Source organism: Callithrix jacchus, chromosome 15 (assembly GCF_049354715.1).
Source record: "Callithrix jacchus isolate 240 chromosome 15, calJac240_pri, whole genome shotgun sequence".
In the NCBI taxonomy this organism is placed as follows: domain Eukaryota; kingdom Metazoa; phylum Chordata; class Mammalia; order Primates; family Cebidae; genus Callithrix; species Callithrix jacchus.
The window spans coordinates 99456614-99482708 of NC_133516.1; the positions used below are offsets into that span (position 1 = coordinate 99456614).

The 26095-nt window shown below is 42.0% G+C and overlaps 1 protein-coding gene across 1 annotated transcript in view; it reads right to left on the reverse strand.

Annotated features, from left to right (window-relative positions):
* Positions 1–26095, reverse strand: part of MYH15 (myosin heavy chain 15) — a 153146-nt gene that overhangs the window by 24467 nt on the left and 102584 nt on the right. Inside the window, exons 28-33 of the mRNA XM_078352276.1 lie at positions 22201–22327; positions 17539–17657; positions 14977–15173; positions 11067–11416; positions 8800–8924; positions 5557–5672 (exon numbers count right to left, since the gene is read on the reverse strand). Of these exons, the coding sequence (XP_078208402.1) occupies positions 5557–5672; positions 8800–8924; positions 11067–11416; positions 14977–15173; positions 17539–17657; positions 22201–22327 (1034 nt within the window). The remainder of the gene's footprint in view (positions 1–5556; positions 5673–8799; positions 8925–11066; positions 11417–14976; positions 15174–17538; positions 17658–22200; positions 22328–26095) is intronic.

Genomic DNA, 26095 nt, shown 5'->3' on the forward strand with positions numbered 1-26095 from the left:
CAAATGGTTTGTAGTTTGAGACCATGTGGCCGGATGCTGGTGAATGCACTGTGGGTGGTAATGAGCTCACCATGCCAAGGCTGGCCCATAAGACACATTCACTGTGAGATCCTGCACTCACCCTTCCCCATTTTTACCAAACTTGATGGCCGCATGTGGAAGGTCATGAGATCACAAAATGGAAAGAACCTGGGTCTTTTAATGACTTTGAATGCTATGGACCCACTCTTCATCCTACCTCACACTGGACTCGGACATGGGCAAAAATAAACTTCTGTTGAAGTCATCAGATTTGGTGGTTAGGAGTTTAACTGCTGTAATTAACACATGCCCTGTTCAGCCCAAATCATGAAACAGGGAGCTGGTGCTGGACAGATAATAGAGAACAGAGGAGGCAAAAGCCTTTCTATTCTTCTTTGTCATAGAGCCTATCTGCACAAATTAGATTAGATCAGAATTATATTCCATGTTGAATTGTCATCAAACCAGTCCTGAGCTCTGTGAGGTCCATCAAGAAGGCATACAGGCTGGGCACGGTGGCCCACACCTATAATCCCAGCACTTTGGGTGGCCAAGGCAGACAGATCACTTAAGGTCAGGAGTTTGAGACCAGCCTGGCCAACAGGGTGAAATCCTATCTCTACTAAAAATACAAAAGTCAGCTGGGTGTGGTGGCAGGTGCCTGTAGTCTAACCACTTGAGAGGCTGAGTCAGGAGAATCACTTGAACCCAGGAGGCAGAGGTTGCAGTGAGCCAAGTTCACATCATTGCACTCCAGCCTGGGTGACAGAGTGGGACTCTGTCTCTAAATAAATAAATAAGAAGGCATTTGGCCTACAGAGGGAGGAGAGGGGTCAGAGTTCGAAGTTAATTGACAGGTGGAGGTGCTACTTTTCATGACCCCCACTCTGCCCATCAGTGAGGGAGGCCTCAAAGCAATTAAGGAAATGTATAGAAATTAACTCTGTCTGGCTCCAGAGCCCGGTGTGAGCAGCTGTCGTCTGCCAGCCCCCTCTCCCTGGTCCTCACAAGCTGAGGTTGGTATCTCATGCCTATCCTTAGGCTCTGGGCTTTTGTTTGGCTTCCAGATCAGAATCCTTTAGGGATCCTAGTAAATAAGTTAATACGGACTTTTAGGGACTGCATTATGAGCTCCAACCCCCGAAATTCCTATGTTCTTGCCCTAACCCCCAAGACTTCAGAATGTGATTATATTTGGAGATAGGGCCTTTAACGTTGTAATTAAGATTAAATGAGGCTGTTAGAATGGGGCCCTAATCCAATGGGACCAGTTCGTGTCCTTATAAGACGAGGAAGAGACATAGGGATGCATGTGCACAGAGGAAAGAACAGATGAGGACACAGTGAAAAGGTGACCGTCTGCAAGCCAAGGAGCAGCCTCGGGAGAAACCAAACCTACCAACACTTTGATCTTGAACCTTTAGTCTCCAGAGCTGTAAGGAAATACATTTCCGCTGCTGAAGCCACACATCTGTGCATTTTGTTATGACAGCCATAGTAAACCAATACGGGGATGCTCACACTCCACATCACCAGAAGCTGTCAGACACGTATCTATCCTACGCTGGGAAACTCTCATTTCTGCCACAGCACACACTCCTTACACTGAAGCATCCCCAGCCTGATGTCAAAAGCCTTCGAACAGAAATACATTCTACTTAAGCAGACAAACTGCATGTTTCAAACTACACTTTTCCCACAGTTGTTTATGAAACTTCACGAGTACCTGCAGAAAAGTAAAAATGTGATGGTTTAAGAGGCATGGGTATAATAGTCCTGGAGAATGGCTGCTAGACAATCAACACATTTCACACAGAGTCAAGAAATCTTTAAAACGAAAGCTCCCTCAAGTATATTCTTTAAGGAAAATGATGCACTCAGGACCAAGGGCAATATAGGAAGAAGTACCTTCTTTTTCCTAAAATGTAAAATATAATTTAAGAAGCCAAATGCAAAGAAGAATCAAGATGACAGAACTTTGAAGAGCTGATGATTTTAAATTGTTAGCTCATCATTTACATCACGGACAATGCAATAGGTCATTTATTTCCCTCCAATATTGTTCATCTATGTCGGAGAAATAGGAGATTTTTTTTTTCTTAATCCAAATACACATGAGCTAGCTTTAAAATAATTAATAAGTTATTTTGCTACCATGTGGGTATGAGATTCTAATTTTCAAAGACACTCGAAAATATTTTACTTAAAAGTGGGAAAAATTGTGAGCATATCCTGGCAGAGATACCCTCAGACAATAAAAGAAACCAAGTCAGATGGTGTATATCAATTAAGACCACGTGACAAAGTTTGACATGACCGAGTTGGGAGAAGTGGACTTTACAGAAGGAAAACACAACGGAACATTATTGTATACTTGAGGCTCTAGGCCAGGGGTGGGAAACCTATGGGCTGTGGGCCAAATTCCACCATACCCATTTACTTCCTATTCTCTATGGCTGTTTTCAGTCTACAACTACAGCGTTAAGCAGTGGTCGCGCCTCTGGCAAACAAAACATGTATCTACCAAAGCAGAAAATATTTAACGTCTGACCCTTAGAGAAAAAGGTTGCCCAGCCTTTCTGTTGGTGATCAAGCCAAAACGAACAAATGCAGTATGACAGAATAAGGAATTTCAGTGCCTCATTCCCAAAAACACCTCTCTGGGTTTGTGTGGGAGAGCAGAATATAGGTCAGAAAGACCACAGCTGTGAACTAGAGTGATGGCTCTCACATTTCAACATTGCCTCCGATCAGAGAATTCCCTGAAGATGCAGGATGCACCTGACCAACGTTTTGTCAGCTAGTCTTGAGCCATGCAGTAGGACTTGACTGACATGGCAATTAATGGCAATGAGTTGGCCTACAAGCTGGCCTTGTTCCCTGCGTCTAATAAGATGGGAAGATCAAGTGCAGCTACCAGCTCTTCTCCTTCCATCAGTGACTGCGTTGTCATCTCCCTACCTCTACCTATGCCAACTCTAACATTATTTATTTATTATAGAAATAAATAGAATACTCTATCCAAAAATGTCTACGAAGCCCTGACTAGAATATGAGGCACAGTGTCTGGTGAACATCAAGCATTCCAGTATCTGTTGACCAAGTGAAACACATCACACACATCTGCTTGTACTTTCCACCAACAGGCCTCCAGGCTGGGCCCGTTCAGAATCAGTCCTCACCAGAGTGGAGAGAGGGCCTGGCAGCAGAGAATGAGTTGAATGCGTTACCTGGTTTGCGGCAGTATCAAGATTTTGCCTTTGCCTTTGGGTCTGTTTCTCTTGCTTTCTTGGTCCCTCTGCCTTACTTACCAGGCTCCTTCAGTTTCTGTGGAGTTAATGATGGGTTTCATGGGCATTGACCTTGAACCTGACCTTGCCCTCAGGCAATGTCTTCCTTGTTCTATAACTTCCCTGGCTTATTCTTAATTGTTCAGGATCTTCTGCTTGGCTTATTATTATTATTTTTTTTTTGAGACGGAGTTTCACTCTTGTTACCCAGGCTGGAGTGCAATGGCGCCATCTCGGCTCACCGCTACCTCTGCCTCCTGGGTTCAGGCAATTCTCCCGCCTCAGCCTCCCGAGTAGCTGGGATTACAGGCACACGTCACCGTGCCCAGCTAATTTTTTGTATTTTTAGTAGAGACGGGGTTTCATCATGTTGACCAGGATGGTCTCGATCTCTTGACCTCGTGATCCACCCGCCTCAGCCTCCCAAAGTGCTGGGATTTCCTGGCATTCTTTTCAGTTTCCTTAAGATGCCCTGCTAGCCCAAAGTCAAATTAAATATCAGACTATACCAAGGCATTTTGATACAATCTGTGCTCAGAGTAGAAAGGGGCTGGGCTGGTATTTGTGATATTTTGTAAGATAAGCTCATCTTTTCTTTCTGGATGTACCTATTATAGTTATTATGAATCATTAAATAAATTTTATGAATAGCTGGTCCCCTGCCTCCAGCCCACCCCCTCCTTTTCTCAGCCCCTTTATGGCTCATGCCTGTTCTTCAGTTCTTTCTTCTTCTAGCCCTAACTCTTTGGATCTCTGGCTTTTTCCCCACACTAATATTATTATAATTGGCAAACTGCTCTATGACATTCAGATGTACCTGACGAGACATAGGCTCTCTGAGGATTCATTCCTCCTCAGCTGGGTTTATTTATAGGCACAGGTCTGATATTACTTGAAATCAGTGTTATTTGTTGCTTTTTTTAAATCTGCACAAGGAGACATTCATTTTTATTCCTTGTGGAAATAAGTAGGGCAAATATTAAGGCCCAAGGTTTTTGCCCTTCATCAAAAAAATTCTTTTCGACACTCACTCAGAGCCTCTTAAGCAGATCAGAATTGCTCGCCACAGTCAGTCCTATAGAAGAAAACGCCAGTGAGTGAGAGCAAGGATAACTCAAAGCACAAAGAGGGCCAAATTTGGCTTGACATCCTCATTAAAAAATTGACCCCCTTGAGAGTTTTGTCTAAAAATGGGCTGTGGGAAAGAGGTCAGTTCAATTGAACATGTTAACAGGGTTTTTTTTTTTTTTTTTTTTTTTTTAACTATTTAACAAATACATTGAAAGTAAGTTGCCAATTGAACCTCAGGCTCAAATGATTTTTCTTGCTGGCATATGGCACTGACTTAAGGGAACACATTAGATAATATAATCATCGTTAATTCCTTGTGTTTATAATTGTGCCTTTGATCTATAGCATGTGAAGTGCTTTGCCAACATCAGCCTACTGATCTTCCTCACCACCTTCTGTGACACGTAGGGGCTGCTTTTATCCCCTCACTTCACTGAGGAGCTAAGAAGCAGAATGTCTAAAGTCATCAGCTTGTTATGAAAAAGCTAAGAAAAAATTCTGCAACCCATGAGTCCTGTCTAATTCAGTTTCCTGACTACGAAGACTCAGCTGCTTTAATGAGGGTTCAGTAAGCAGCTTAGCTTCTGGCTTCTGCTCCTCTTCAAACAAATTGTTACAGGTACAGACAAGGGTTATGTGAAAACGTCACTCTCATCTGAAAGTACAGCACTGAATTTTTTGGCTTTTTCTCCATGGCTCAGCATTTTTAGTCAATTTCTTAATGCCAAAGAATGTGGCATTATAGGGACACCCAGACAGTATACACAGTCCTTATACATATAATCATTTATTTGGTATTGTCTTGAATCTCACTTGAGAGTAGAAGCTCCTCAAACATAAGAAAATCATAAAATCTGGCAATAACTGTGTATAGATATTCCTTTATATTAATAGTGATGAGGGAGTAAGCTAGAAGGTGCACCACTATTAATACAAAGGAACATCCACACACAATTGTGTATGAAGGGATACCTAACTGTGTGTAAAGGAATATCTATACACAGTTACAGATACTGTATAGATATTGTGTATAGAAGAATCTAATATGGAGCTACACTGAGTTTCTCTGGTAATACTCCAACAGGGGCCATAAAAGCAGCTCGACATCATGAGCTCTGTTTAGTCAAGGATTCCGAAATACATACTTGTTACACATCAAAATCATCTTGAATACCTAAAATTTTCCATTTCTTCATCTTTCTCTGAAAGCTTTCTTTCAAGTTCTGTTTTAGCTTCCAATAGTTCAAGCTGGAAACGAAGAATCTTGCTTTCATTCCGTTCCAGGGCTCCCTGGAATACATACAGAAAAAGCATACAATGAAGTCCACTTTTAGAGAATTTTTTTTTTCCCCCAAAACATATGTGGCTAATGTGGCTCTCTTAGAGTTACTGGAAGAGATACAGGTTCAAGTCAGGTCCCTAGAGATTGCAACAGGGTGAGACAAGCCACTGCTTTCAGTTGTCATTTCACTTATAGATTTGACATTTTAGGTCTTTCAGCTGTAGCTCTAGAACTAGAATTTTAAAGCCTATTTTAAAACAGAAATTTTCAGTCTTGTCTGTGACTATATTTAAACTTCTTATTACTCTTGACTTTTTCTAACATATTCCATCTTTGGGATAAATTTTAAAAAGTATCAGAGCTAGAACAATGAAGGTGATAACTCCTACCCGGAATCTTCTGTTAAATTCTGGACATCATGAGGGGATAGAGGAAAAGTGGGATGATTGGATGCATTCAGAAAACAAACAATAGGGTAGTGTCCAAATAGTGTCATATGAAGAGCAAATAAAGGAATTTAGGATGTACCTGACAGTAACACTCAGCACGAGCCACTAGCAACGTAATTGGTTCCACTACTGCAAATGAATTGCCTTGACAGGCAGGAAGATTCCCTGCCCCTTTGTGTATTCAAATATAGTTAAGGCAATTATTGGCAGGGATGTTATAATTCAATTCTAAAAGCATAGGTTTGGCTAAATCTTTAAAGCCTGTCCTGAAGACAAAAATGTATATAAAAGAAGAAACCCCCCAAAACACTTGCAGAATACCAATGATGTGAGGGCACAGAGGGTGATGCAATTTTGTGGTCAGTTAGCTCCAGGCAGTCCTAAAGGCAGAAGTAATTTTTTATAGCCTCTTTTGAGGAGTGCTTAGCCGACACCGCCAAAGGTAAAAAGGTAAAACTGAGTTGCAGTTTTAAAATAAAAATATAAAAGATGATGGGAATTTTAATAAGACCGCCCTTGATGTTCTCTTGATATAAATGAAAATAAAATTGCTTCAGTATGAAAGGAAATAAAATTGCTAACACACATTCAAAAACAAATGCTTGGACAACAATTTCCTCAGAAGGAATGGTGTAGTTTCTTCAACGGGAAACTGTCACCTTTAACCCTCTAAAACGCACCGAGAAAGTGAATCTTTAGGGAAGATGACCTGGGATAATTTGAGTTTTATAGCTTTAAAAAAAATCTGATCAAGTTTCTCATAAAGGCTCACCCAGAGAAATAAATAAAACGTTACAAATACATGTCCAAGTTGATGAAGCATTTACGGATGTGGCTGGAGAGAAGGTGGGAAAATGTGAATAGAATGTATTGCCACCTAGTGGTACTAAATGGTTTGGGTACGATGCCTTCATGTCACTCTCACCCTTGACGCAAGTGCTGATGGACTGAATATACAAAGATGCTATGTTATACAGGATAAAAATTGCCCATGCCAGCCGGGCGCGGTGGCTCAAGCCTGTAATCCCAGCACTTTGGGAGGCCGAGGCGGGTGGATCACGAGGTCAAGAGATGGAGACCATCCTGGTCAACATGGTGAAACCCCGTCTCTACTAAAAATACAAGAAATTAGCTGGGCATGGTGGTGTGTGCCTGTAATCCCAGCTACTCAGGAGGCTGAGGCAGGAGAATTGCCTGAACCCAGGAGGCGGAGGTTGCGGTGAGCCAAGATCGCGCCATTGCACTCCAGCCTGGGTAACGAGAAGGAAACTCCGTCTCGGGGGAAAAAAAAAAATTGCCCATGTTAGATGTATTTTTCATTGGCTTGTCCTAGTGTTTGACATTTCTATCATAAAATGTATTTCTTTTAATTAAGCTGGTGGCTTCAGAAAGTCCCTTGCCAGGATGGCCGGAGAACCGAAGGGAACAAGTAACCAAAATGAAGTTCACCAACTGTATAAGGACCAGCTATACTAGAGGATGCCACACTGCCAACAGCCTGGCATCTGTATAAAGTTAGATAGCCTCAGGAAACGGATGCACAACAGGGCGAGAGCTGCTGCCTGACAACTCCAAACACAGGATAATATGGACACATTTGCTTCCAGGTTTCTTCTGGAATCATAATGGTGAGGCAAATGTCACAGACGATGCTTGGCACAGAGCAGTCCTTTGGGGTCTCGCTTTTCCACTGCCATACTATCCAAGGGACCCCTGCCTGACACCGACTGCCACACCTTTCAAAAATCTCTTTTTTTCTACTGGTGGGAGGATCAGGGCTGTATTTTAATGTGTCTGCGTACTTACTCAAAGGTTGATTCAGGAAGACGAAATTCAGCTCTGAGAAAAGTGGCTAATCAGGGTTTCTTACTCAACTAAGAACTATGATGGGATGACTTGTTAGTTTACCTTCTTTGGCAAAACGTCTTCTTAGAGGTCCTTTCAATTGCTAATGCGCACTCAGAGATAAAGCCAGAGACTTTTCCTGAATGGTTAATCCATAACCCCGAAAACCCTCCTGTCAATCTGCACAAAGATGAGCTTTCAGAAACAAATGTTTGACGACATCACTTTCAATCTTATTTCTGAAACTACGGCAAGTTTAGGGGAGAAAAAAATTGAAAAGTTTTTTTGACTGACTCCTTAAGGAGGGGGTAGCTATGAGCATATTTATTCATTCAACATTTGACAAATATTTACTGAGCCTCTACTACACGCCAGACAATGTTCTAGGCCAGCGCTTCTCAAATATTAATGTGCATATGAACCACCAAGGGATCTTGTTAAAATGCAGATCCTGATTCAACAGAGATGGGCAGAGGGCTGAGATTCTGAATTTCTAATAACCTCCCAAGTGATGTCCATGGGCCACATGTTGAGTAGGGAGGGTCTGGGCTCCAGGGACAAACCGGTGAACAAGATAGACACAGTGCCTGCTTTTACTACAATCAGGAGATTTGCATTCACTGCTGCGTATCTTGCTCTCTGAGTCTCAATTTCCTCTTTTATAAAATGGGGGCCGTAGTTTGCTACGGTGATTATATTAAAATTATGCATTTGGCATAGTGCCTAGCAGATAGTACATAAGCACTTGAATGCACGTCATTCTGTTGCTGCTGCTGTTGCTAGAATGCAGGTCTTCTGCCTTGTCACAGTGGAAACTTTCTTTTCTCCCTGGTGATGATACCTCTGTTTCTTCCAGTGTCACCTGGACTTCGGCCTTCTCTTGTTCAATTAGTTTCTTGACCTTTTCCATTTCAGTTAAGTTCTTGGTCCTTTCTCTAACCTGGTTTGTCAGATTAGAAATCTCTTCTGGAGAGAGAGGGAAGGAAAACAAAGTTAGTGAATGGGCTCAGTCTCAGACCGATGGTACCAGGCACGACAGGCTGTTCCAGCCCACTGGAACAGTGGCCTCATGTCACCCTTGGTAACTTGATGACCTGTCCCATATGGGATGTAGAAATTGTAGAAAGGCATCCATTTTTAACATATGGTCTTTTGCCATCTGAAAATCATCTATGACAAATGGTGAGGTTGGTGCTTCACATAGTATTTGTACACTGGACAACCTTTGCAACTTTACAAGGCAGTCCTGCTCATTAGAGCCATTCCAGGTTCCACCTGAAGGAATACAGAGTCCCTATCCTTCCAGTGTAAGTGCTTAGCTTTCAACACTAGTGGCTGCCATTGTTTCAACACTGAGACAGGAACTTAAAGTAGAAGCTAGATCAGTATCTGCCAGCATCCAAGGCATGGCCCCAGGTAGGCCAGAGAATCAGAAGGGGCCCAAGGAAGACAGTGGCTTTAGCTCAACACTTGAGTGTTTTTCCCTAGGCTTTCATGAACATAAGCCTTTGACAACAAAATAGGACATCAAGATGTCACAAAACCTCTTCCAACTGGTATTCTTATTGTCAGTTCTGCCTTTAGTACCTAAAAGGTGTAGTGTGGGGCCAAGTAGCTCAGGGAATTCCCCAGTTCAGAGGTGGTGGAAGGAGCTCAATAGGTCACCAGCTCCTCTGGTTCTGAGATCCTGGGCTGTGATGACATGAGGAGAATTTTTAGAAGTTACAAAGACAAAAATGCTAGATGGAAATTTTCATTGTGTGATAAATTCTTCTCTGTTAAGTGCTCTCCTGGAGAGGGTTATCAAAAAAAAATCAGGGAAGAGGCCCTCAACTCTGACTTCCCATAATCACCTGGAGAGCTCTGGAAAAAGCTCACTCAATATTCAAACCCCACCCCAGTCCAAAGGCGGTACCCCGATCAGCAGCACTGGCCTCACCTGGAAAACTGTCAGAAATACAAATTCCTCAGACCTACTGAGTCAGAAACTGGGGGTGGGCCCCAGCCATCTGTGCTTTAACAAGTCCTCCAGTTGCTTTGGATGTAGCTAAAGTTTTCTAACCACCATTTTAGCACCCCTCACATGCCCAGCTAGTGCCTTGATCATAGATTATGTAGGTCAACAGGGAAAGTAAGTTTCATTTACGCCTCCAACAGTAATGAACTTGCTTCCAGGGCATCTCAGGGTTTTCATGCACATTGCTGTTGGTACTGGGATAAATTGGCAGCCTCTTTGAAGGGCTGTTTGGCAGTAAATCAAAATTTAAAAATTCATTTCATTAACCCAGCAATTTCATTTCCAGGGATCCGTCCTACTGAAATATTTTTACATGTGCATAAATACATGTACAAGCATGTATAATGCAGAATTATTCCTCTTTGTGAATAATTGGATCTAAAATGAATTAAGTCTAGATAAGTGATAGCCATCATTATTACAAAACACTAGCTATTAAAAAGCTTGTGGTAGGTCTCCATGTACAGGCACGCAAAGAGCCACAAGGTGCGCGGGAAGCTTGCACAGCTCCGTAGTTACGTGTGTATATGCTAGAGCCGTGCTAGGTAGGCTCAAATCCCAGATCTGCGATTTATCAAATGTGAATTTGGACAAGTTACTCAACTTACGACCCATATCATGTCCACTTTACAGATGAGGAAACTAACACTAGACTGTTCTGAAAATGTAACAATGAATAAACAGTGCCTGGTACATAGTACAGGCTATAGAAATAGTCATTAAATCAGGAAATATATTCATATATGAAAAATAAAAGGTGTAGAACAATGTATAAATTGGGCAAAAAATGCACACGAGTATAGCACTCATGGAAAATCTTGCTAAGGTTGTGAATATGAAGACATTCTCAGCAGTGGCTTCCTTTACAGAGGCGGACTGAAGTTAAAGGCAGGAAACGAGTCTTACATCTAGAATTAATTTAATACAAATAGCATCTAAAGTAAAAAAAAAAAAATGTCAAGCAGAAGTATAAAAATTGAAAAGTTAAAACATTTTGGCAATGTGAAAATGCTGAAGACAGCTTTGCCTGTAGCCAGGGCTCTCCCTGAGATACCCGCTCTGGCTTTGGCTCCAAGCCCAGCTCAGTGTACCTTGGAGGTTCTTGTTCTCCCTCCTGAGTGTCTCCTGGCCCACGATGCTCTCCTCGTAGGCGTGCTTGAGCTTGAAGAGCTCCATGCTGAGAGCCTGGATCTCCTTCTGAGAGGCATCCAGCAACACCTGCAACTCCTCGTGCTTCTGCTTCCAGTCGGCAAGGGCCTTGCCAGACTGCAGCTGCTTCTGGTCCAGCCTGGCTGCTGCAGAGCGGACCTTCCCGAGGTCAGACAGGGCATCCCCGAGCTCCAGCTGCAGCCGGTGCCTGGTTCTCTCCAAGGAGGCATTTCTGGCACTGGCCACCACCATGGCTTCGGCTGCCTCCTGCAACCTAATTGCCAGTTTCTTCCTAAGAAAGGAGGAAACCCAAAGAGTGAGTGAGGCAACGACTCTCAGAGAGCTCATCAAGTCTGCCCTGGATTAAAGATAGAGCTTGGGTGCAAAGCAGGATGGCCTCCGTGGTAGGCTTAGTGGTTAAAAGCAACAGCAGCTCCTATCTGAAAGTAACCTCATTGTCTGTGACCACCAACCTCTGCCTCCTGTGTGCACGGGGTTTTTATTTTCCCCTTTTGCCAACCTGCACTTGGAACTCAGAATCTTTTGAAATCCTATAAATATTTGCTTCTCCTAAAGCCCTAATAAGTAATACCGATTTGATTATTTCCTAAGAAGGAGGGGGGAAAGGAAGATTATACTGAACGCCCTACCAACAGCAAGCACCCGACAAATCCACAGCCATGGTAGTCAGTACTGAGTCCAGCAGTGTTGCTTCTAAAGCACACTTGCTTTTTCCTGCTTGTTCTCTCTCATCATGTGGCTCCTAAACATGACACAATTCGTTCTTCTCTCCGAGTTTGTTCTCCACCTCAGCTCCTCTCTCCAAATGTATGTTCCCAAACCCATCTCGTTATGCTCACTTAACAGGTCCTACTGTTCTTAGGGGGTACTTTAGCCCCCATCTGCTGTTCCTTTGGCATCTCTGAGATGGAGGGTCTATTACAGTGCTTCTTTCTCCACCACCCCCATAATATGCTGCTATTAGGAATTCTAACGGCTGAAATGTGTTCTGTTGCTTACGTCTCCTGCAGGGTTGCTGGCAGTCCCATTCTTATTCATTCATTATACTTCTTAGATGAAAAGTACTGTATGTACCAAAGCTTTTTCTCATCTACTGCTATCAACAGAAAAAGGTTCTCGGGAATTAACAGGACCGCATGACTAGCCCAACAGAGCAATGTGGTAATAAAGCCCCCTTTTGGTGGAATCCTGAAAAAACCCTATGTGCTCAGGATCCAGGAAGGATCTAAGTTCTACCAACGCTCTGCACCTGACTTTCTAACCACCATCACATCACTTCTTTGCTTCACGTTTCTTAAGTGTTAAGAGGAGATTCCGATACTTTACCTAAGGCAGGAGGAGTTGAGTGAAATAATTACACACATATATAATATATATTTAAACTACTTTAGAAATGCTTGTTGATCAAAGAAAATAGGAGTTATACTTTAGGTGACCAATCATACTGGATTGCCTGGGACTGAGGGGCTTCACTAGGTGATATGGTATGGCTGTGTCCCCACCAAAATCTCATTTTGTAGTTCCTATAATCTCCACATGTTGTGGGAGGGCCTGGGTGGGAGGTAATTTAATCATGGGGGCTGTAACCCTCATGCCGTTCTCGTGACAGTAGGTTCTCATGAGAGCAGGTGGTCTTTTACTCACTCACTTCTCTTCCTGCCACCATGTGAAGAAGGACGTGTTTGCTTCCCCTTCCAATACTATTGTAAGTTTCCTGAGGCCTTCCCAGTCATGCTGAATGGTGAGTCAACTAAATCTCTTTCCTTTTTAAATTACCCAGTATCAGATATGTCTTTATTAGCAGTGTGAGAATGGACTGATACACCAGGACATGAGACTTTCAAAGCCAAGACGGGAAACATCCAGGGCAAGCTGGACAAATTGGGTACCCTTGTTTTACCAGTAACTTCGTTCTACATTTAGTATCAACTACTATTTTGCTCCTTAACTTGCCAACCATAAGCACCTACTTAGTTGTCTCAAATATGTAAAGGAATATTGGAAATTAAGAAACTAAATCCTTAACCTTGGGGAATCTAGAATTCAGGGGCAGTAAACTGGGTCTCAGGAGAGCTTGAGTCTGTGAAACTAACTCATCATTTGAACCACATCCTGTAAATCAAAGCAGGCAAACCTTTAACTTCAATAATAAAAAAAGAAACCAGGACCCCAGATCATTTTGCAGCTGTCTACCTTCTGAGGTGACTTAAAGGAAAAGCATAATACAGACAATTTTAATTATTTGATGTCCCACCAATTTGAAAGCCAAAAAAGTGTCTTCAGAGAGTGCCACGTTTGCCCCCCCTTTCTTTTTTTTGAGACGGAGTTTCACTGTTGTTACCCAGGCTGGAGTGCAATGGCACGATCTTGGCTCACCGCAACCTCCGCCTCCTGGGTTCAGGCAATTCTCCTGCCTCAGCCTCCCGAGTAGCTGGGATTACAGGCACGCGCCACCACGCCCAGCTAATTTTTTGTATCTTTAGTAGAGACGGGGTTTCACCATGTTGACCAGGATGGTCTCGATCTCTTGACCTTGTGATCCACCCTCCTCGGCCTCCCAAAGTGCTGGGATTACAGGCTTGACCCACCGCACCCGGCCACCCATTATTTTCTTTAGTTACCACTTACTACAGAACTAGTTTCAACAAACCCATGGGTCACAAAGTAGTCTATATTCTTTTGCTCTTTCCTGTGCACCCCCAAAAGAAACCATCAAACAGAACAATAGACAGGCAATTTCACCTGAATTCTTCAATCATTAGAAGGGTGGGGAAAATCTTACTTCAGAGGTAAAGGCCATATTTGGATATAAGGAGGCATCTCAGTTCAAAGCCATAACTTTCTGTGGTCCAGAGTTTTGATAAAACACCTACTGCAGGTATTTTTAGTATCTGTCATTCTAAAGCCCTTTTTAAGTTACTGTGGGTACAGAGATGGATCACTTGGTTCCCCTTCTGGGACAAAACACAGCGGCTGCTCAGCAATTGCACAGCAATGCCTCTCAAAGATTTAGGTGAAGAACTGAAAAACATTATTTCTGGTTGAAGCTAAAGAGAAACGTATTGATCTTCCCTGGATTTTTGCCAAGCTACCAAGCCAGGGACCCATTCTTTTGAGTAAACCTTTAATAATTATAAGCTGGGGTTTGACAGTTTATCTTAAAGATACAGTTTCTCGGCCTCTAAGCAAAATGCTTGTTCTATACCCTGGTACTGAGTCTCAGTTCAGCTGTGCCCCAAACTTCGGTAACTCCTAAGAACTTTTAAAACCTTTACACATAAATGGCTATAAAACTGATATTCTAACCTTAGGGGTGGGCTGGGGATGATTTCTTTTCAAAGCAACCTTTGTCCTAGAAGAAGCGACAGATCCTAACGTTTTTCCAGCTTCCCTGTCCACCTTCAGAGACCACTTTGTAGTCTGTAAGTTGTAGACCAGGGACACGGCGACTTTGATGGACACACGTACACATGGACTCAATTATTTTGGTGTTACAAATGAAACACAGGGTTTAAAGTGATAGCCTGTTTTCCAACCATGGCTCAAAGTCACATCTTTTATGAAAACTTACCTTGTGCACCTAGAAAGAGCCTCTCTCTCTCCCCAGGACCTCTTTATAGTCTGTCACTTTGTATTATACTTTTTATCATTTTAGCCCCTCTGGAGAGTGTGCTTCTTACCAGCAGTGAACGTTTCAGCTTCGGTTTTGGGCTTGTTCCTGCACTTGGCACGGATCCGTTAAGTGCACACCCCGAAGCCTTAGAGACAGTCATCATTCTCACACTCCTCCACGTGACTCATCCAGGTGAAGGGCAGCCTCGCGCTACTCACTTGGCTTCCTCCAAGTCTTCTGTTCTCTGGAGGACGTTGCTTTCATACTTCATTCTCCACTGCACCATTTCAGCGTTGACTTTGGATAAGGTCCGGTGCAGCTCACACTTGACCTCTTGCTCTTCCTCATGCTGCTCTCGTAGAAGGTCGCAGTCGCGCTGGGCCTTCTGCAGCGTTTGAGCCAGGGCGCTCTGGGACTGTAGGAGGCACACATTAACGAAAAAGGCACCACCGTCACGAACAACACAAGTCTTGAAAGTAAGGTAATTTTTTTTTAGGTAAGGTTAATAACAACCTGCCACAAATTCAAGCTGAACCTGAACCTGGTAAAATAATACTAGGGAGAGAATTTGGAACGAGAGAAAGGATAGATAGTATCTAATTGCTGCCATTGAAGCAGGGAAGGGAATTCTATTTAGGGAAATGCCAGCTTGACTCTGGACTTAGACAGGCCCGGAATTCTAGAAATAGTGGAGAATGCAAGGGTAGCAAAGAGAACATTCACTATCACTTAGGCAATAAGATTTATATTTAGCAATATATTAGACTCAGAGCTTGTTTGAACCAGAAAGAACCACTGAAATTTAGTCTTTTCATCTTGCTGATGAGGAAAATAAAATCTTTTATTTCACACTGAAATCTCTAAAAACCTCAGCTCCTATTACTTCAAAATAGGGCTGCCCAATAGAACTTTCCGTAATGATGAAAATGTTCTGTATGTACACTGCCCAATATGGTAAACACCGAGCCACATGTGGCCACGGAGCATTCACCATGTGCCTAGTACAATGTGTGATCAACCCTGAATTCTTCATTTTATTTAACTTCAGTGTAAGTTTAAATAGCTGCCTGTAGTGTACTAGTGGCTCCTACATCTGTATTGAACAGCCCTACTGGTTTAATAAACATTTTTATCACTTAAGTGCTGATCTGGCTAACCTAGCAGCATCATTCCCGAGATAATCTAGTACGGAAAGAAGCAGGGTCCTGACGGGTCCTCGTGGGTCTTTTATGCAAATTAGAAAAAAAGCACATTTTCAGGAAGATACAGCTCTCAGGGCACAAGGTTCAGTTAATGGCAGCCTCAGCTGACCCCTTTGGGTGGTTAATGAGGAGCCACAAATATATGGTGACTCTGAAAAGGATGCAGGCTTTGGAATTGGATGAACTTGGGTTCAAATTGTGACCTCTCCTCTTGTTTATTTTACTTTAAAGGAAAAACATTTAAAACCTTTATGTGGCATTTACATGGCACATATTTACTGAGAGCCAGACCCAGACACTAGTATGTCTCCTGCTCTGAGGAGCCCAAAAGGAACAAGGAGATAAACAAAATAATCAAGCAAATAGTAAGTAAAATTTCTAATAGTAGTAAAATGAATAGAGAAGATAAGCACAGTCTAGAATGCTTGGCTCCTTCTCATCATCCCTCTAAGACCTTGGAGAAGGGTCTTTAAGGAATGGGAAGGGCAGTTATAAAAGTCCTAAGGCAGGAATGATGGTGGCTGGTTTAAGAGGCAGAAGGGAAGCCAGGGCAGCTGAGGGGGAGTAAATGAGGGAAGCAGATGGAGGAAGTAGGTCACAGAAGGAGGCTGGAGCCAGATCGGGGGGCTTGTAGGCCAACTGGAAGTCACTGGGAAGGCAGCCAGAGAGCCCTTCTAAAATATCACTCATTTCACTATGTGCTTAAGTTCCTTCACAGTATATCACTAGGTATATGACCTTGGACATGTTAGTTTTCATCGGAGGCTTGGTTTTTTTCATTTTTAAGGATGCAATTCTGCCTGCTTCATTTGACTGATAGGAAGACTGAGATAACGTGATAGAAGTATGTGGTACAACGTCTGATGCACAAACAATGATAAAGTTTTAAATTTCTGTGTAACATAGAAAATACAGAGAGTTAAGGGAATAGAAGGGTACAATATTTTAAAACAGAATCAACTACGTGCATCTTTCAGAGTATATGCCTTCACAGTGTGATCATCTACAAGTAAGGCACTTTCGGCTCTTAGTAACAAGATGCCTTGAAAATGAACTAAGAATTCATTTAAATATCAAAGCTCAAAGAATTTATGTCTCATGTTAGTCATATGCTTTCACCTTTCAGAATCACTTTCATTGGAGTCATCTTCTAGCAATATTATGTATTCATTGGGAGAAATGCCTAATTTCTATAATTTATTGACAATTTAAAAGTAATACTGAACTAACCCCGTCCCACTTGTTTTATTCTAGGCTTTTATTTAATTCCACTTTTTCATGAGCAGTTCAGAATCAAAATCCAGAAAGAGCCTTGCTGCCCTTCTGTTCAAGCACTCACACAAGATGGAAACACACACTTGGCTTGCTCTAAATCTGCAAAGAAGCAATCTGAATCACCAAGGAAGATCCTTCAGTCATCGGGGTTCTTCCTGGCATGGTTTTCCCCCCATAACTTCTAGGGCATTTTCCCTTCTTTTTTTAGAAAAAAATCTTCAGTCTGATTCATCAAGCACTATTTAAAAAAAACACACACATACACACAGTCAAGTTACTAGTGAGAAATAATAGATGCATTACTTTGGTCTCCTTTTCCAGCTGCCCTGTCAGTTCTTCAATCCGCCGAGTGAAGTTGCCCTTTTCCCTGGAAAGCTGGTTTACCAGAGCCTCCTTCTCTTCAAGCCTCTGTAGAAACTCGCCTACAGAAAGATTTCGCAAAAGTACGTAATTACAGTCTTCCTATCTATTGCCTCCTCCACTTGACTTACTGAGTTTAAGTTCAGCCAGAATGACTCCAACCCACATATTTTTGAAATTTAGGAAGGGTCCGAGAGTTCTGTTATTCAGCAAAACCATGGTAATTATCCTTTTCAGGACTCCAAAGAAAGTCCTAAAACTGAACTGATTTCTAGTGATAAGTGTGAATCGATAACAGATACCAGCTACTATTTACTGAGAAACTTCTATGCCATAGGTCCTTTATGTATAGTAGTTTAATTTCCATAACTCCTTGATAATGTAGGTATTATACTGTTTTCCAGGGGAGGAAACAAAGCAACTTACTTAAATATGACTGACACAGAAACATACACAGTTTGTAATTGGTGAAGGTAGATTCAAATGAAGTTCTTGAAGAATACATTCTTCTCTACCACACTCCCTTGTTTATTATCTATGCCTTTGCACACTTCTGTCTATATAATTTTTAGATAATTATAACTTTTGCCTCATTTTTAAAATGAAGATAACCATAAAAGATTCTTAATTAAAACTAAATTAATGTGAATATATTTTATAGACTGAACTGCTAAGTAAATATCAGCAGTAGTCACTAAAAGGTGGGAAATGTGACCACGAGAGGGAGAAATTCTATCACAGTCTAGTCTATTGTTCCTGCTTAACCTGTCCTGTTAATTATAGTCTGGCCTTCCATATCTGTAGGTTCTGCTTTGTGGATCAACCAACCAAAGTCCTACGATTTAACTCAATTCTGACACTATCTACTTAGAGACAGTGTCAGATACACACAAACATGTACATATGTACATATAGGGATATGTGTGTGTGTGTATATACACACATATACACACACATGTATCTGCATACACACATATATCACACCTACAGGGACATGTATATATCACACCTACAGGGACATGTATATATCACACCTATAGGTACATGTATATATCACACCTACAGGTACATGTATATATCACACCTATAGGTACATGTATATTATCTGATAAATCACAATATCACATAATTTTAAAAATCATATTTGTTAACATCACTGCTGAACTCATCAGAAAAGTCTAAGAATTTAGAGCCATCAACCTAATGACAGCAAATATATGTTTTCTAAAATATAATTTTTACCTAAAACCTCCTATATTTTTATTGGCAACAAACGTTGTCAGTTGTTTTCCTTGAAGTGACAAGTTTCCTTTGCTCATTTTTGAGAAATCATCTGCCAAACGTGTAAGTCTAAATAAGCCTCATTTGTTTGTCAGTCGTTTTTTCAAGTAAAAGGGATACTCCCTGAAAAAACTGCTAGCTCAGCTCGAGCTTAATCACACAGCTTACTCCAGTACGAAACAGGAGTGGAATTTTTTATGCACACTTCTTGTTTTGTCACACAGAATATTAAAAAGATACACACTCAAGAGTTGAGACGTAATCAAATTCATTTTTCCTGCTTCTTGAAGGACGTCCTTAAGTGAAACTGGCTTTTTAAAAACTATGAGTACATATTAGTGAATACGATTTTTACTAGCATGTTTTAGTGCTACTATGTTGACTTGTGATCAGGCTCCAGGAATTTTAATCACCGTTGCTTTTGCATCATCAATACAAATGGCAAAAGGATTTAAGGAGCAAACAGCTTCTCTGTATTATAATAAAATAGCTTCAACCTCATAGACCCCCTGCAGGGTCTTGAGAATCGCTTGGGATATGTGAACCAAACTTTAAGAGCATCTGAATAAAACATCTTGTGAGTTTTTGTTTGCTTTTTTGTTTTGTTTTGTTTTTTTGAGATGGAGTTTCACTCCTGTTACACAGGCTGAAGTCCAATGGTGCGATCTCGGCTCACTGCAGCCTCTGCCTCCTGGGTTCAAGGATTCTCCTGCCTCAGCCTCCTGTTTTTGTTTTACTTTTGAGACAGAGTCTCACTGTGTTGCCCAGGCTGGGATACAGTGGTATAACCTCGGCTAGCTGCAACCTCCACCTCCCAGGTTCAAGTGATCCTCCTGCCCCAGCCTCCCGAGTAGCTAGGACTTCAGGCATCCACCACCATAGCCGGCTAATTTTTGTATTTTTTGGTAGAGACACAGTTTTGCCATGTTAACTAAGCTAGTCTCGAACTCCTTGCCTCAAGTGATCCACCTACCTCAGCCTCCCAAAGTTCTGAGATGACAGGCATAAGCCACCATGCCCAGCCCAAAAACATCTTACTTAAATCCACTAGCTGGCTGAGACTAATATATCATGTATATTACAGAGCCACTACCCAGTTAATGTGGCTTAATTGATCTAATTTACTATTGGTTTCCTCTGAAAGCAGAGCATGGTAAGCTGACAGGACAGAGCATGAGAAAGAAATTTTGGTAGTAGCCACCAGAAAACAAAAAACAAAAAACAAAAACAAGCAATCTGGAGCATGGACCCAGTAAGGGGAGGATAGGCTTGGATAAATTTGTACTTTGAATTTAATTTACACAGAAGCCAATCAAACGGTAAAGTTAAAAGAAGGAAGCAAAATATCCTGCAGCCTAAGCAGGATTATCATCTCAGACCCACTTTCATTCTACTCACTACCCACCAATTTCCTCATCAAAAAAGTGAGTAGAAAATTAATGCCAATAACTAGGGGGAGACAGCAATGCCTATCAAACAGATTTTACACAGCACTTCCTTCAGGGCCAGATATCCAGATATGCTCCAGCTTTGTCTCTGAACTGTGGAGTCTACATGCCAACTAAATCCTAAATAGCACAGATCAAAATGGGGGCTTGGTAGCAAGGCCAGGGGTCACACACCCTGTGCGCACTTTAAGAATAGTCCCATTCAGTGTCCTTAATAGAACGAAGACACTTTCTTCCTCTAGATTTCCAGGTTTTTAGTTTTATCAACTAATTTTAATTTAGCTCTGATCCTAGATTTAGCATCTGCAAATAGAGGTGTCTACTGGAGGAATCCTGTTACATAAACCAAATGTGTTCATTCTCTTTTTATTTTTTATTTTTATTTTATTTTTTTGAGATGGAGTTTCGCTCTTGTCACCCAGGCTGGAGTGCAATGGCGCGATCTCGGCTCACCGCAACCTCCGCCTCCTGGGTTCAGGCAATTCTCCTGCCTCGGCCTCCTGAGTAGCTGGGATTACAGGCACGTGCCACCATGCCCAGCTAATTTTTTGTATTTTCAGTAGAGACGGGGTTTCACCATGTTGACCAGGATGGTCTCGATCTCTTGACCTCGTGATCCACCCACCTTCATTCTCTTTTTAAAAGTGTCTGCCTCTCAAGCATCAAGAATACATTGTTTATTTTCATTGACCTAGGAATTCTATCTCTGGGAATATATGACCAAAACTGATTTTAGTTATAGATAAACATCTAGCCACATGCTGTTCATAGCAGAGAGACAAGTCAAGTTGCAGGGCAAGGTTAGGTATAGTCAATCTCGATGAATGAAGCAGTCATTATAAAGGACTGACTATGCAAAAGACAAAAGCTTATGATAAATCGAAAAAGAAAAGCCCCTAATAGATTGCTACAATTTAATAGATTGGAAAAACAGGAAAAAAAATTCCATGGGGGTTGATAGTAACGAATAAACTATAGGACATTCTTTTACTTTCATTTATCAAATGTTTATGGAGGATCAATAAGAGCCAGGCAGTGTTCTAGATGATTGACATACATCAATGAACAAAGACCCTTGACCTCCTGGAACTTATGTTCTGACAGATGGAGACAAATATATTTATTGTATCAAATAAGTAGTTTGTTTGAACTTAATAAATACTATGGAGAGAGAAGCACTTGAGGAAATGGGTTGACAGTATTCAAACGTCACCTTCTCAACAGGGCCTATCCTGACTTGCCCCAGATATCCACTTGAATAAGCCCTGTCCTCAAACCTCTGCAGCATTAATAAGCTGTTCCAGGCAGAGTGAGCCGCCAGGGAGAGACTCTAGGGTGGGAGTGTGCCCGGGGTGTTGAAGGCACAGAAGGAGGTGGCCGATGCAGAGTGAGAGAAAGGGCCTGTAGGAAAAGAGGTCAGAGAGAATGGGGTCCAATCACACATGATCAGGTAGCCAACCACACAGACCACTGCTTTGCCCCGTGTGAAAAGAGATGTAGATTTATAATCCAAAAAAAATTTTTTTAATTAAAAAATATTCAATAAGGTAGAAATTATATAAAAAAAAAAAGTCTACTAGTAGACTGTGGATTGCCCCTCCCATCTTTTGATCTTGAGAGTTGCTTCTGCTGATGGCATATTACTATACTTTTCTATTTCTGGGAGGGGAACTAGGTAGGAGTTGGCAAGTGGCACAGAGGTAACACTTCCTAGAGAAGAGGCCTGTGTGTGGCAAGGCTGTCTCAGGGCAGCATTCCTCCCACGGGATCTTCAGGTGCCCACGCAGCCGCAGTGGGTAGTTCATTATCTCAGTTGTGCCTTCACGAGTCTGCCCGGATGAAGAAGTGCTGTGAGTCACGCAGCACACTTACTTACCACTCTCACTCCACAGCTTTGTCTTTTGTGCTGTCAGGTCATTTGCCAACTGAGTCACCTTATCTAGTTTTGCATTTGCTTCATTCAAGCGCTCTTCATACACAGAACAGAGTTTCTCAGCATTTGCCTATGAGTTGAGAAAGAAGGGCTGGTCATGGCTCACAGAGGATACTCTGAATCAGCTGCACAAAGGAGTCGGGGAGGAGTGGCTCCAGGGACCCACATGCTCTCTTCTATAGTGAAGAGCTCAGCCAGCATTGGGAGACCACATTTTCTGATTTCAACAAGTACGATCACCTCTAGGGTCTGGACCACAAGAGGCCTAAGCTTTGCAGAGTATAAGTGTCTTGGGAGACACCCAAAGTCTGGAGTATTAGGATTCTTTCCAGAATTATTTACTTTTCTGGAGAAGGCAGCATGTCAAACACTAATAAGGTACATGATTATTGTCTGACTACATATTTAACTATCTTTTCCTCTAGAACATAACTTTCATGAGGGAATAGATCCAGTTTAAATATATAACCCCCATTGTCTAGAATAGTGCCTGACACATAGGAGAGCAATATCCAAGGGGGAAGCAGCAGATGAAGGGGAAGGAAAAGAGGGAGGAGAGGGAAAAAAGAGGAAGGAAATCTGGAAGGCTGCCCAAGCAGGATAGAAGGAAGTGGATGGGTCTGAGCTGCAGCAGCCTAATAACAGAAATGTGAGCAGTCAAAGCAACTGTACCCCACAAATGACTATGGCCACAAGCTCAAGATGACCCTGTTGGGTGAATACTTCAATCCCCAAACTCAACTTCTCAGAATTGGCTTTTCGTGCTTGGAGAAAAAGATACGACATTGGCCTTTGCCCAATATACCCAATTTAAGTAACCAATCTAATCACCAGATTCTTGCCACACTCCGAGAACTCATGCCCATGGTTTTGAGGCCCAAGGTCCTCAGACAGGACTAAGAGCTGCCAAATGTAGGATGAGGTATTCCCTTTAGCATATGAATTAACTGTCGTTTGCATTCTTATTATTTATATGGTCAGAAAGAGTAAAAGTAAAATTACACTATTACACTGGTGGTGCCTTGCACGGTTCTACAGACTTTACATAGCTGTTTTCATGAAACCATGTATAAATCATCCTTGAATGCCGTCCGTCTGCCCCACCATTGGTGATGGTGATGATGACACTATTAAGACAACAGCAGCAGCAGTTAACTTGATTGGGTGCTTGTTACACACCCAGCTCTCTCCTAAGTTCCATGCTATGGAAATGGAAGCATTGGGAGACAAAGAAAAGATTTCACCAATGAAATTTTGAGAAAACAGTGAGGTCTGGTGAGATGAAGAAAACTGATGAGGAGCCTAATCGTTTCCGTGTTAACCTAATTGCTATGATAGAGCCATGGCCAAAGGACCAGGAAGGTTTCAAGGGTGATGCCATGTTTAGTCCTCTGGAAAACTTCTGTATCAGCCAAAACCTTGACCGCCTCTAGCTGCAGCCTATGCTCTGCTGAAGACCGTTTTCCTCACGCTATGTTGTACGACTTTTCCTTAGGTCAGCTACAGATGGTTCTTTGTCTCTGGCCAGGAAAATTCAGGGTCACAGACTATTTGAATGGTGAGCAAGATGGTTTTCCTGGATGGAAAGGAAGAAAAGGGGGAAACAGAGATTCTCACAAGGCTAGAGTCCCTGCTAGAGTGCTTCCCACCTGCAGCTTGAATCCCAGGTTCCACATAGAAAGAGGAGGGGCCGGGCTCCACCCCACTGCAAATGGCATGAAGTTTCCCAGGCTCCACTCCAGTGGGCAGGCTGGTTGGAGTTTCTCCAGGGACCCCCTCTCACCTGGCTGTCTCACTTACTAATGGTTATTCTATGAAAGACTACTAAATTACGTCTTCTTACATCTCCAATGCAGTGCTATATAGTTCCAGTTCACAGAGGTCCTACAGCACACCCAGGCCTGGTGAAAACAGGCTTCACAGAGATTCAGTGGCCAGCTTCTCATACAATGCCATCAGCTTCACATAGGTTAGGGCATTAATGTTAAATACCCAGCATGCTCAATCGTCCCCGCTGTCCACTCATAACTAGAAGAAAGCTCAAGTCATGATGAATGTGACAGTTTTTAGGTTGTCTGCACAGTTTCTAATTATATGTTGAATTTTGTTTGCTCTCACTTCTGAAAATGACTTTGACAGTCAAAGTTGGCATGCTTATTTTTTTTTCCTCACACTATCTCTCAAAAGTTCAGATTGCCTCTGTTTTATAAATGAGAAAACTGAGCATCAGAGAGGCTAAATAACTATCCCAAATTCACAGAGTGGTTAAATGTCAGAATCGGAATGTGAACTGAAACTGCCTGTGCAGATGCACACACACACACAGAAAATGTCAATATTAGATTCCTAGGCCTCTGTCGTATGAAGCAGTGACAAAGGAAATGTTAAGGATTAACTGACTTCATGTCCTAGGTGGCCCACATTGGCATGAATGCTGGGCTCCAGAGGAAAATGGGTAAAAATAGGATGATTATGAAAACCCTTTTTGTTTTATGATGTCTCCAACAGTAAATGACCTGTTAACTGAGCCAGGAGGAATATATCCAGGTGTGAGAAATGGCACCTGTTTGTGGCCTTGAGTATGCTGTGCTATGCACCTGTTTGCTTAGGGTGAAAAAAGCACAGACCTCTACAAGACAACTTAGTCAATGGTGTGTAGAAATAGCAAGAAAAGGAGCCCAAAATTTCCCAGTTCCTCAAGAGAGGTCCATGTGGTGAGGGCCAGCTGGGTTCCGTGTATCTGTAGAGGAGGCAGCCCACTTGGGCAGATAGAAAAGGCACTCGCCTTTGGCAGAGCCTCACATGGAAGGTGTCCACACAGGCAATGCTAACCACTAGTATAGTGTTTCCATGTAAAACGTATTTTCATAAACAGAATCAGCAAAAGACAATTAGATTGTTTATCTAAGAGGCCTGTATAGGGATATAGCATGCAAAACACTTGTACCCTCAAAAGAATTTTTAATTTAAGCATAAGGATAAATGGTATGTTCTGATACCAGGGATGAGAAGGTTAATGGAATAAGAAACATTTATCTTATAGCTGATTCTTAAAATGATGCATAAAAATCCTGCATCCCAGAAATGCTGGGACCAATGGGAATTCAAAATAATCGAGATAATTGTGAGATTTCCTACAACTTCTAAATTGCCCTGAGCCTCTCTGTCAGCATAATATGCTTTTGAAAATGCTTGTCTTTGTGGTACCACTGAGCATTGGCATTCTTGGCATTATAATTCAGAAAATGATAAAGTAAACAACTCAAGGAACAGTTTAGCCTGATGTATATGCCTATGAGAGGGAACAGAAACCATTTGTCGTGCCAACAAATATTTAAAGTAGCAGCAGGACGTGCTCCCCAACAGATATACACAGGATTTGGAATTGAAGTTCATCTTCTCCATAGAGTTGTGTGGCCTTGGACAAGTCACTGAATCCATGAGCTCCAAGAGGCATACGTAAAAGCTGATGCTAGTAATTGACTGCGCAGACTCTACAAAGCACAGAGTAAACATGAAAATGAAACCTAGTTTCTGCTTTCAGTTTAAGCAAAGTTAAAAAACTAGATAATGCAGCAGTATAAAGAGGGACCCCCAAAGTACTACAGGAACTCAAAAACAGGCAAGTTCTTCATGCAGGAGGTTGAACTTGAGCGTTCCAAAGAAAATAATTAGTTTGGAAAAGACACATTGGTGTAAAAATGAATATTTGGTGAAAAGCAAGCTGAAATGGAAGATCCATGAAACGAAGCAATGGGATCTAAAACTGGCAAGACAGGCTGACTCTGATCACAGGTTACAAGGTACCTTGAAAGCAGAAGTTTGGAGTTCATTTTTA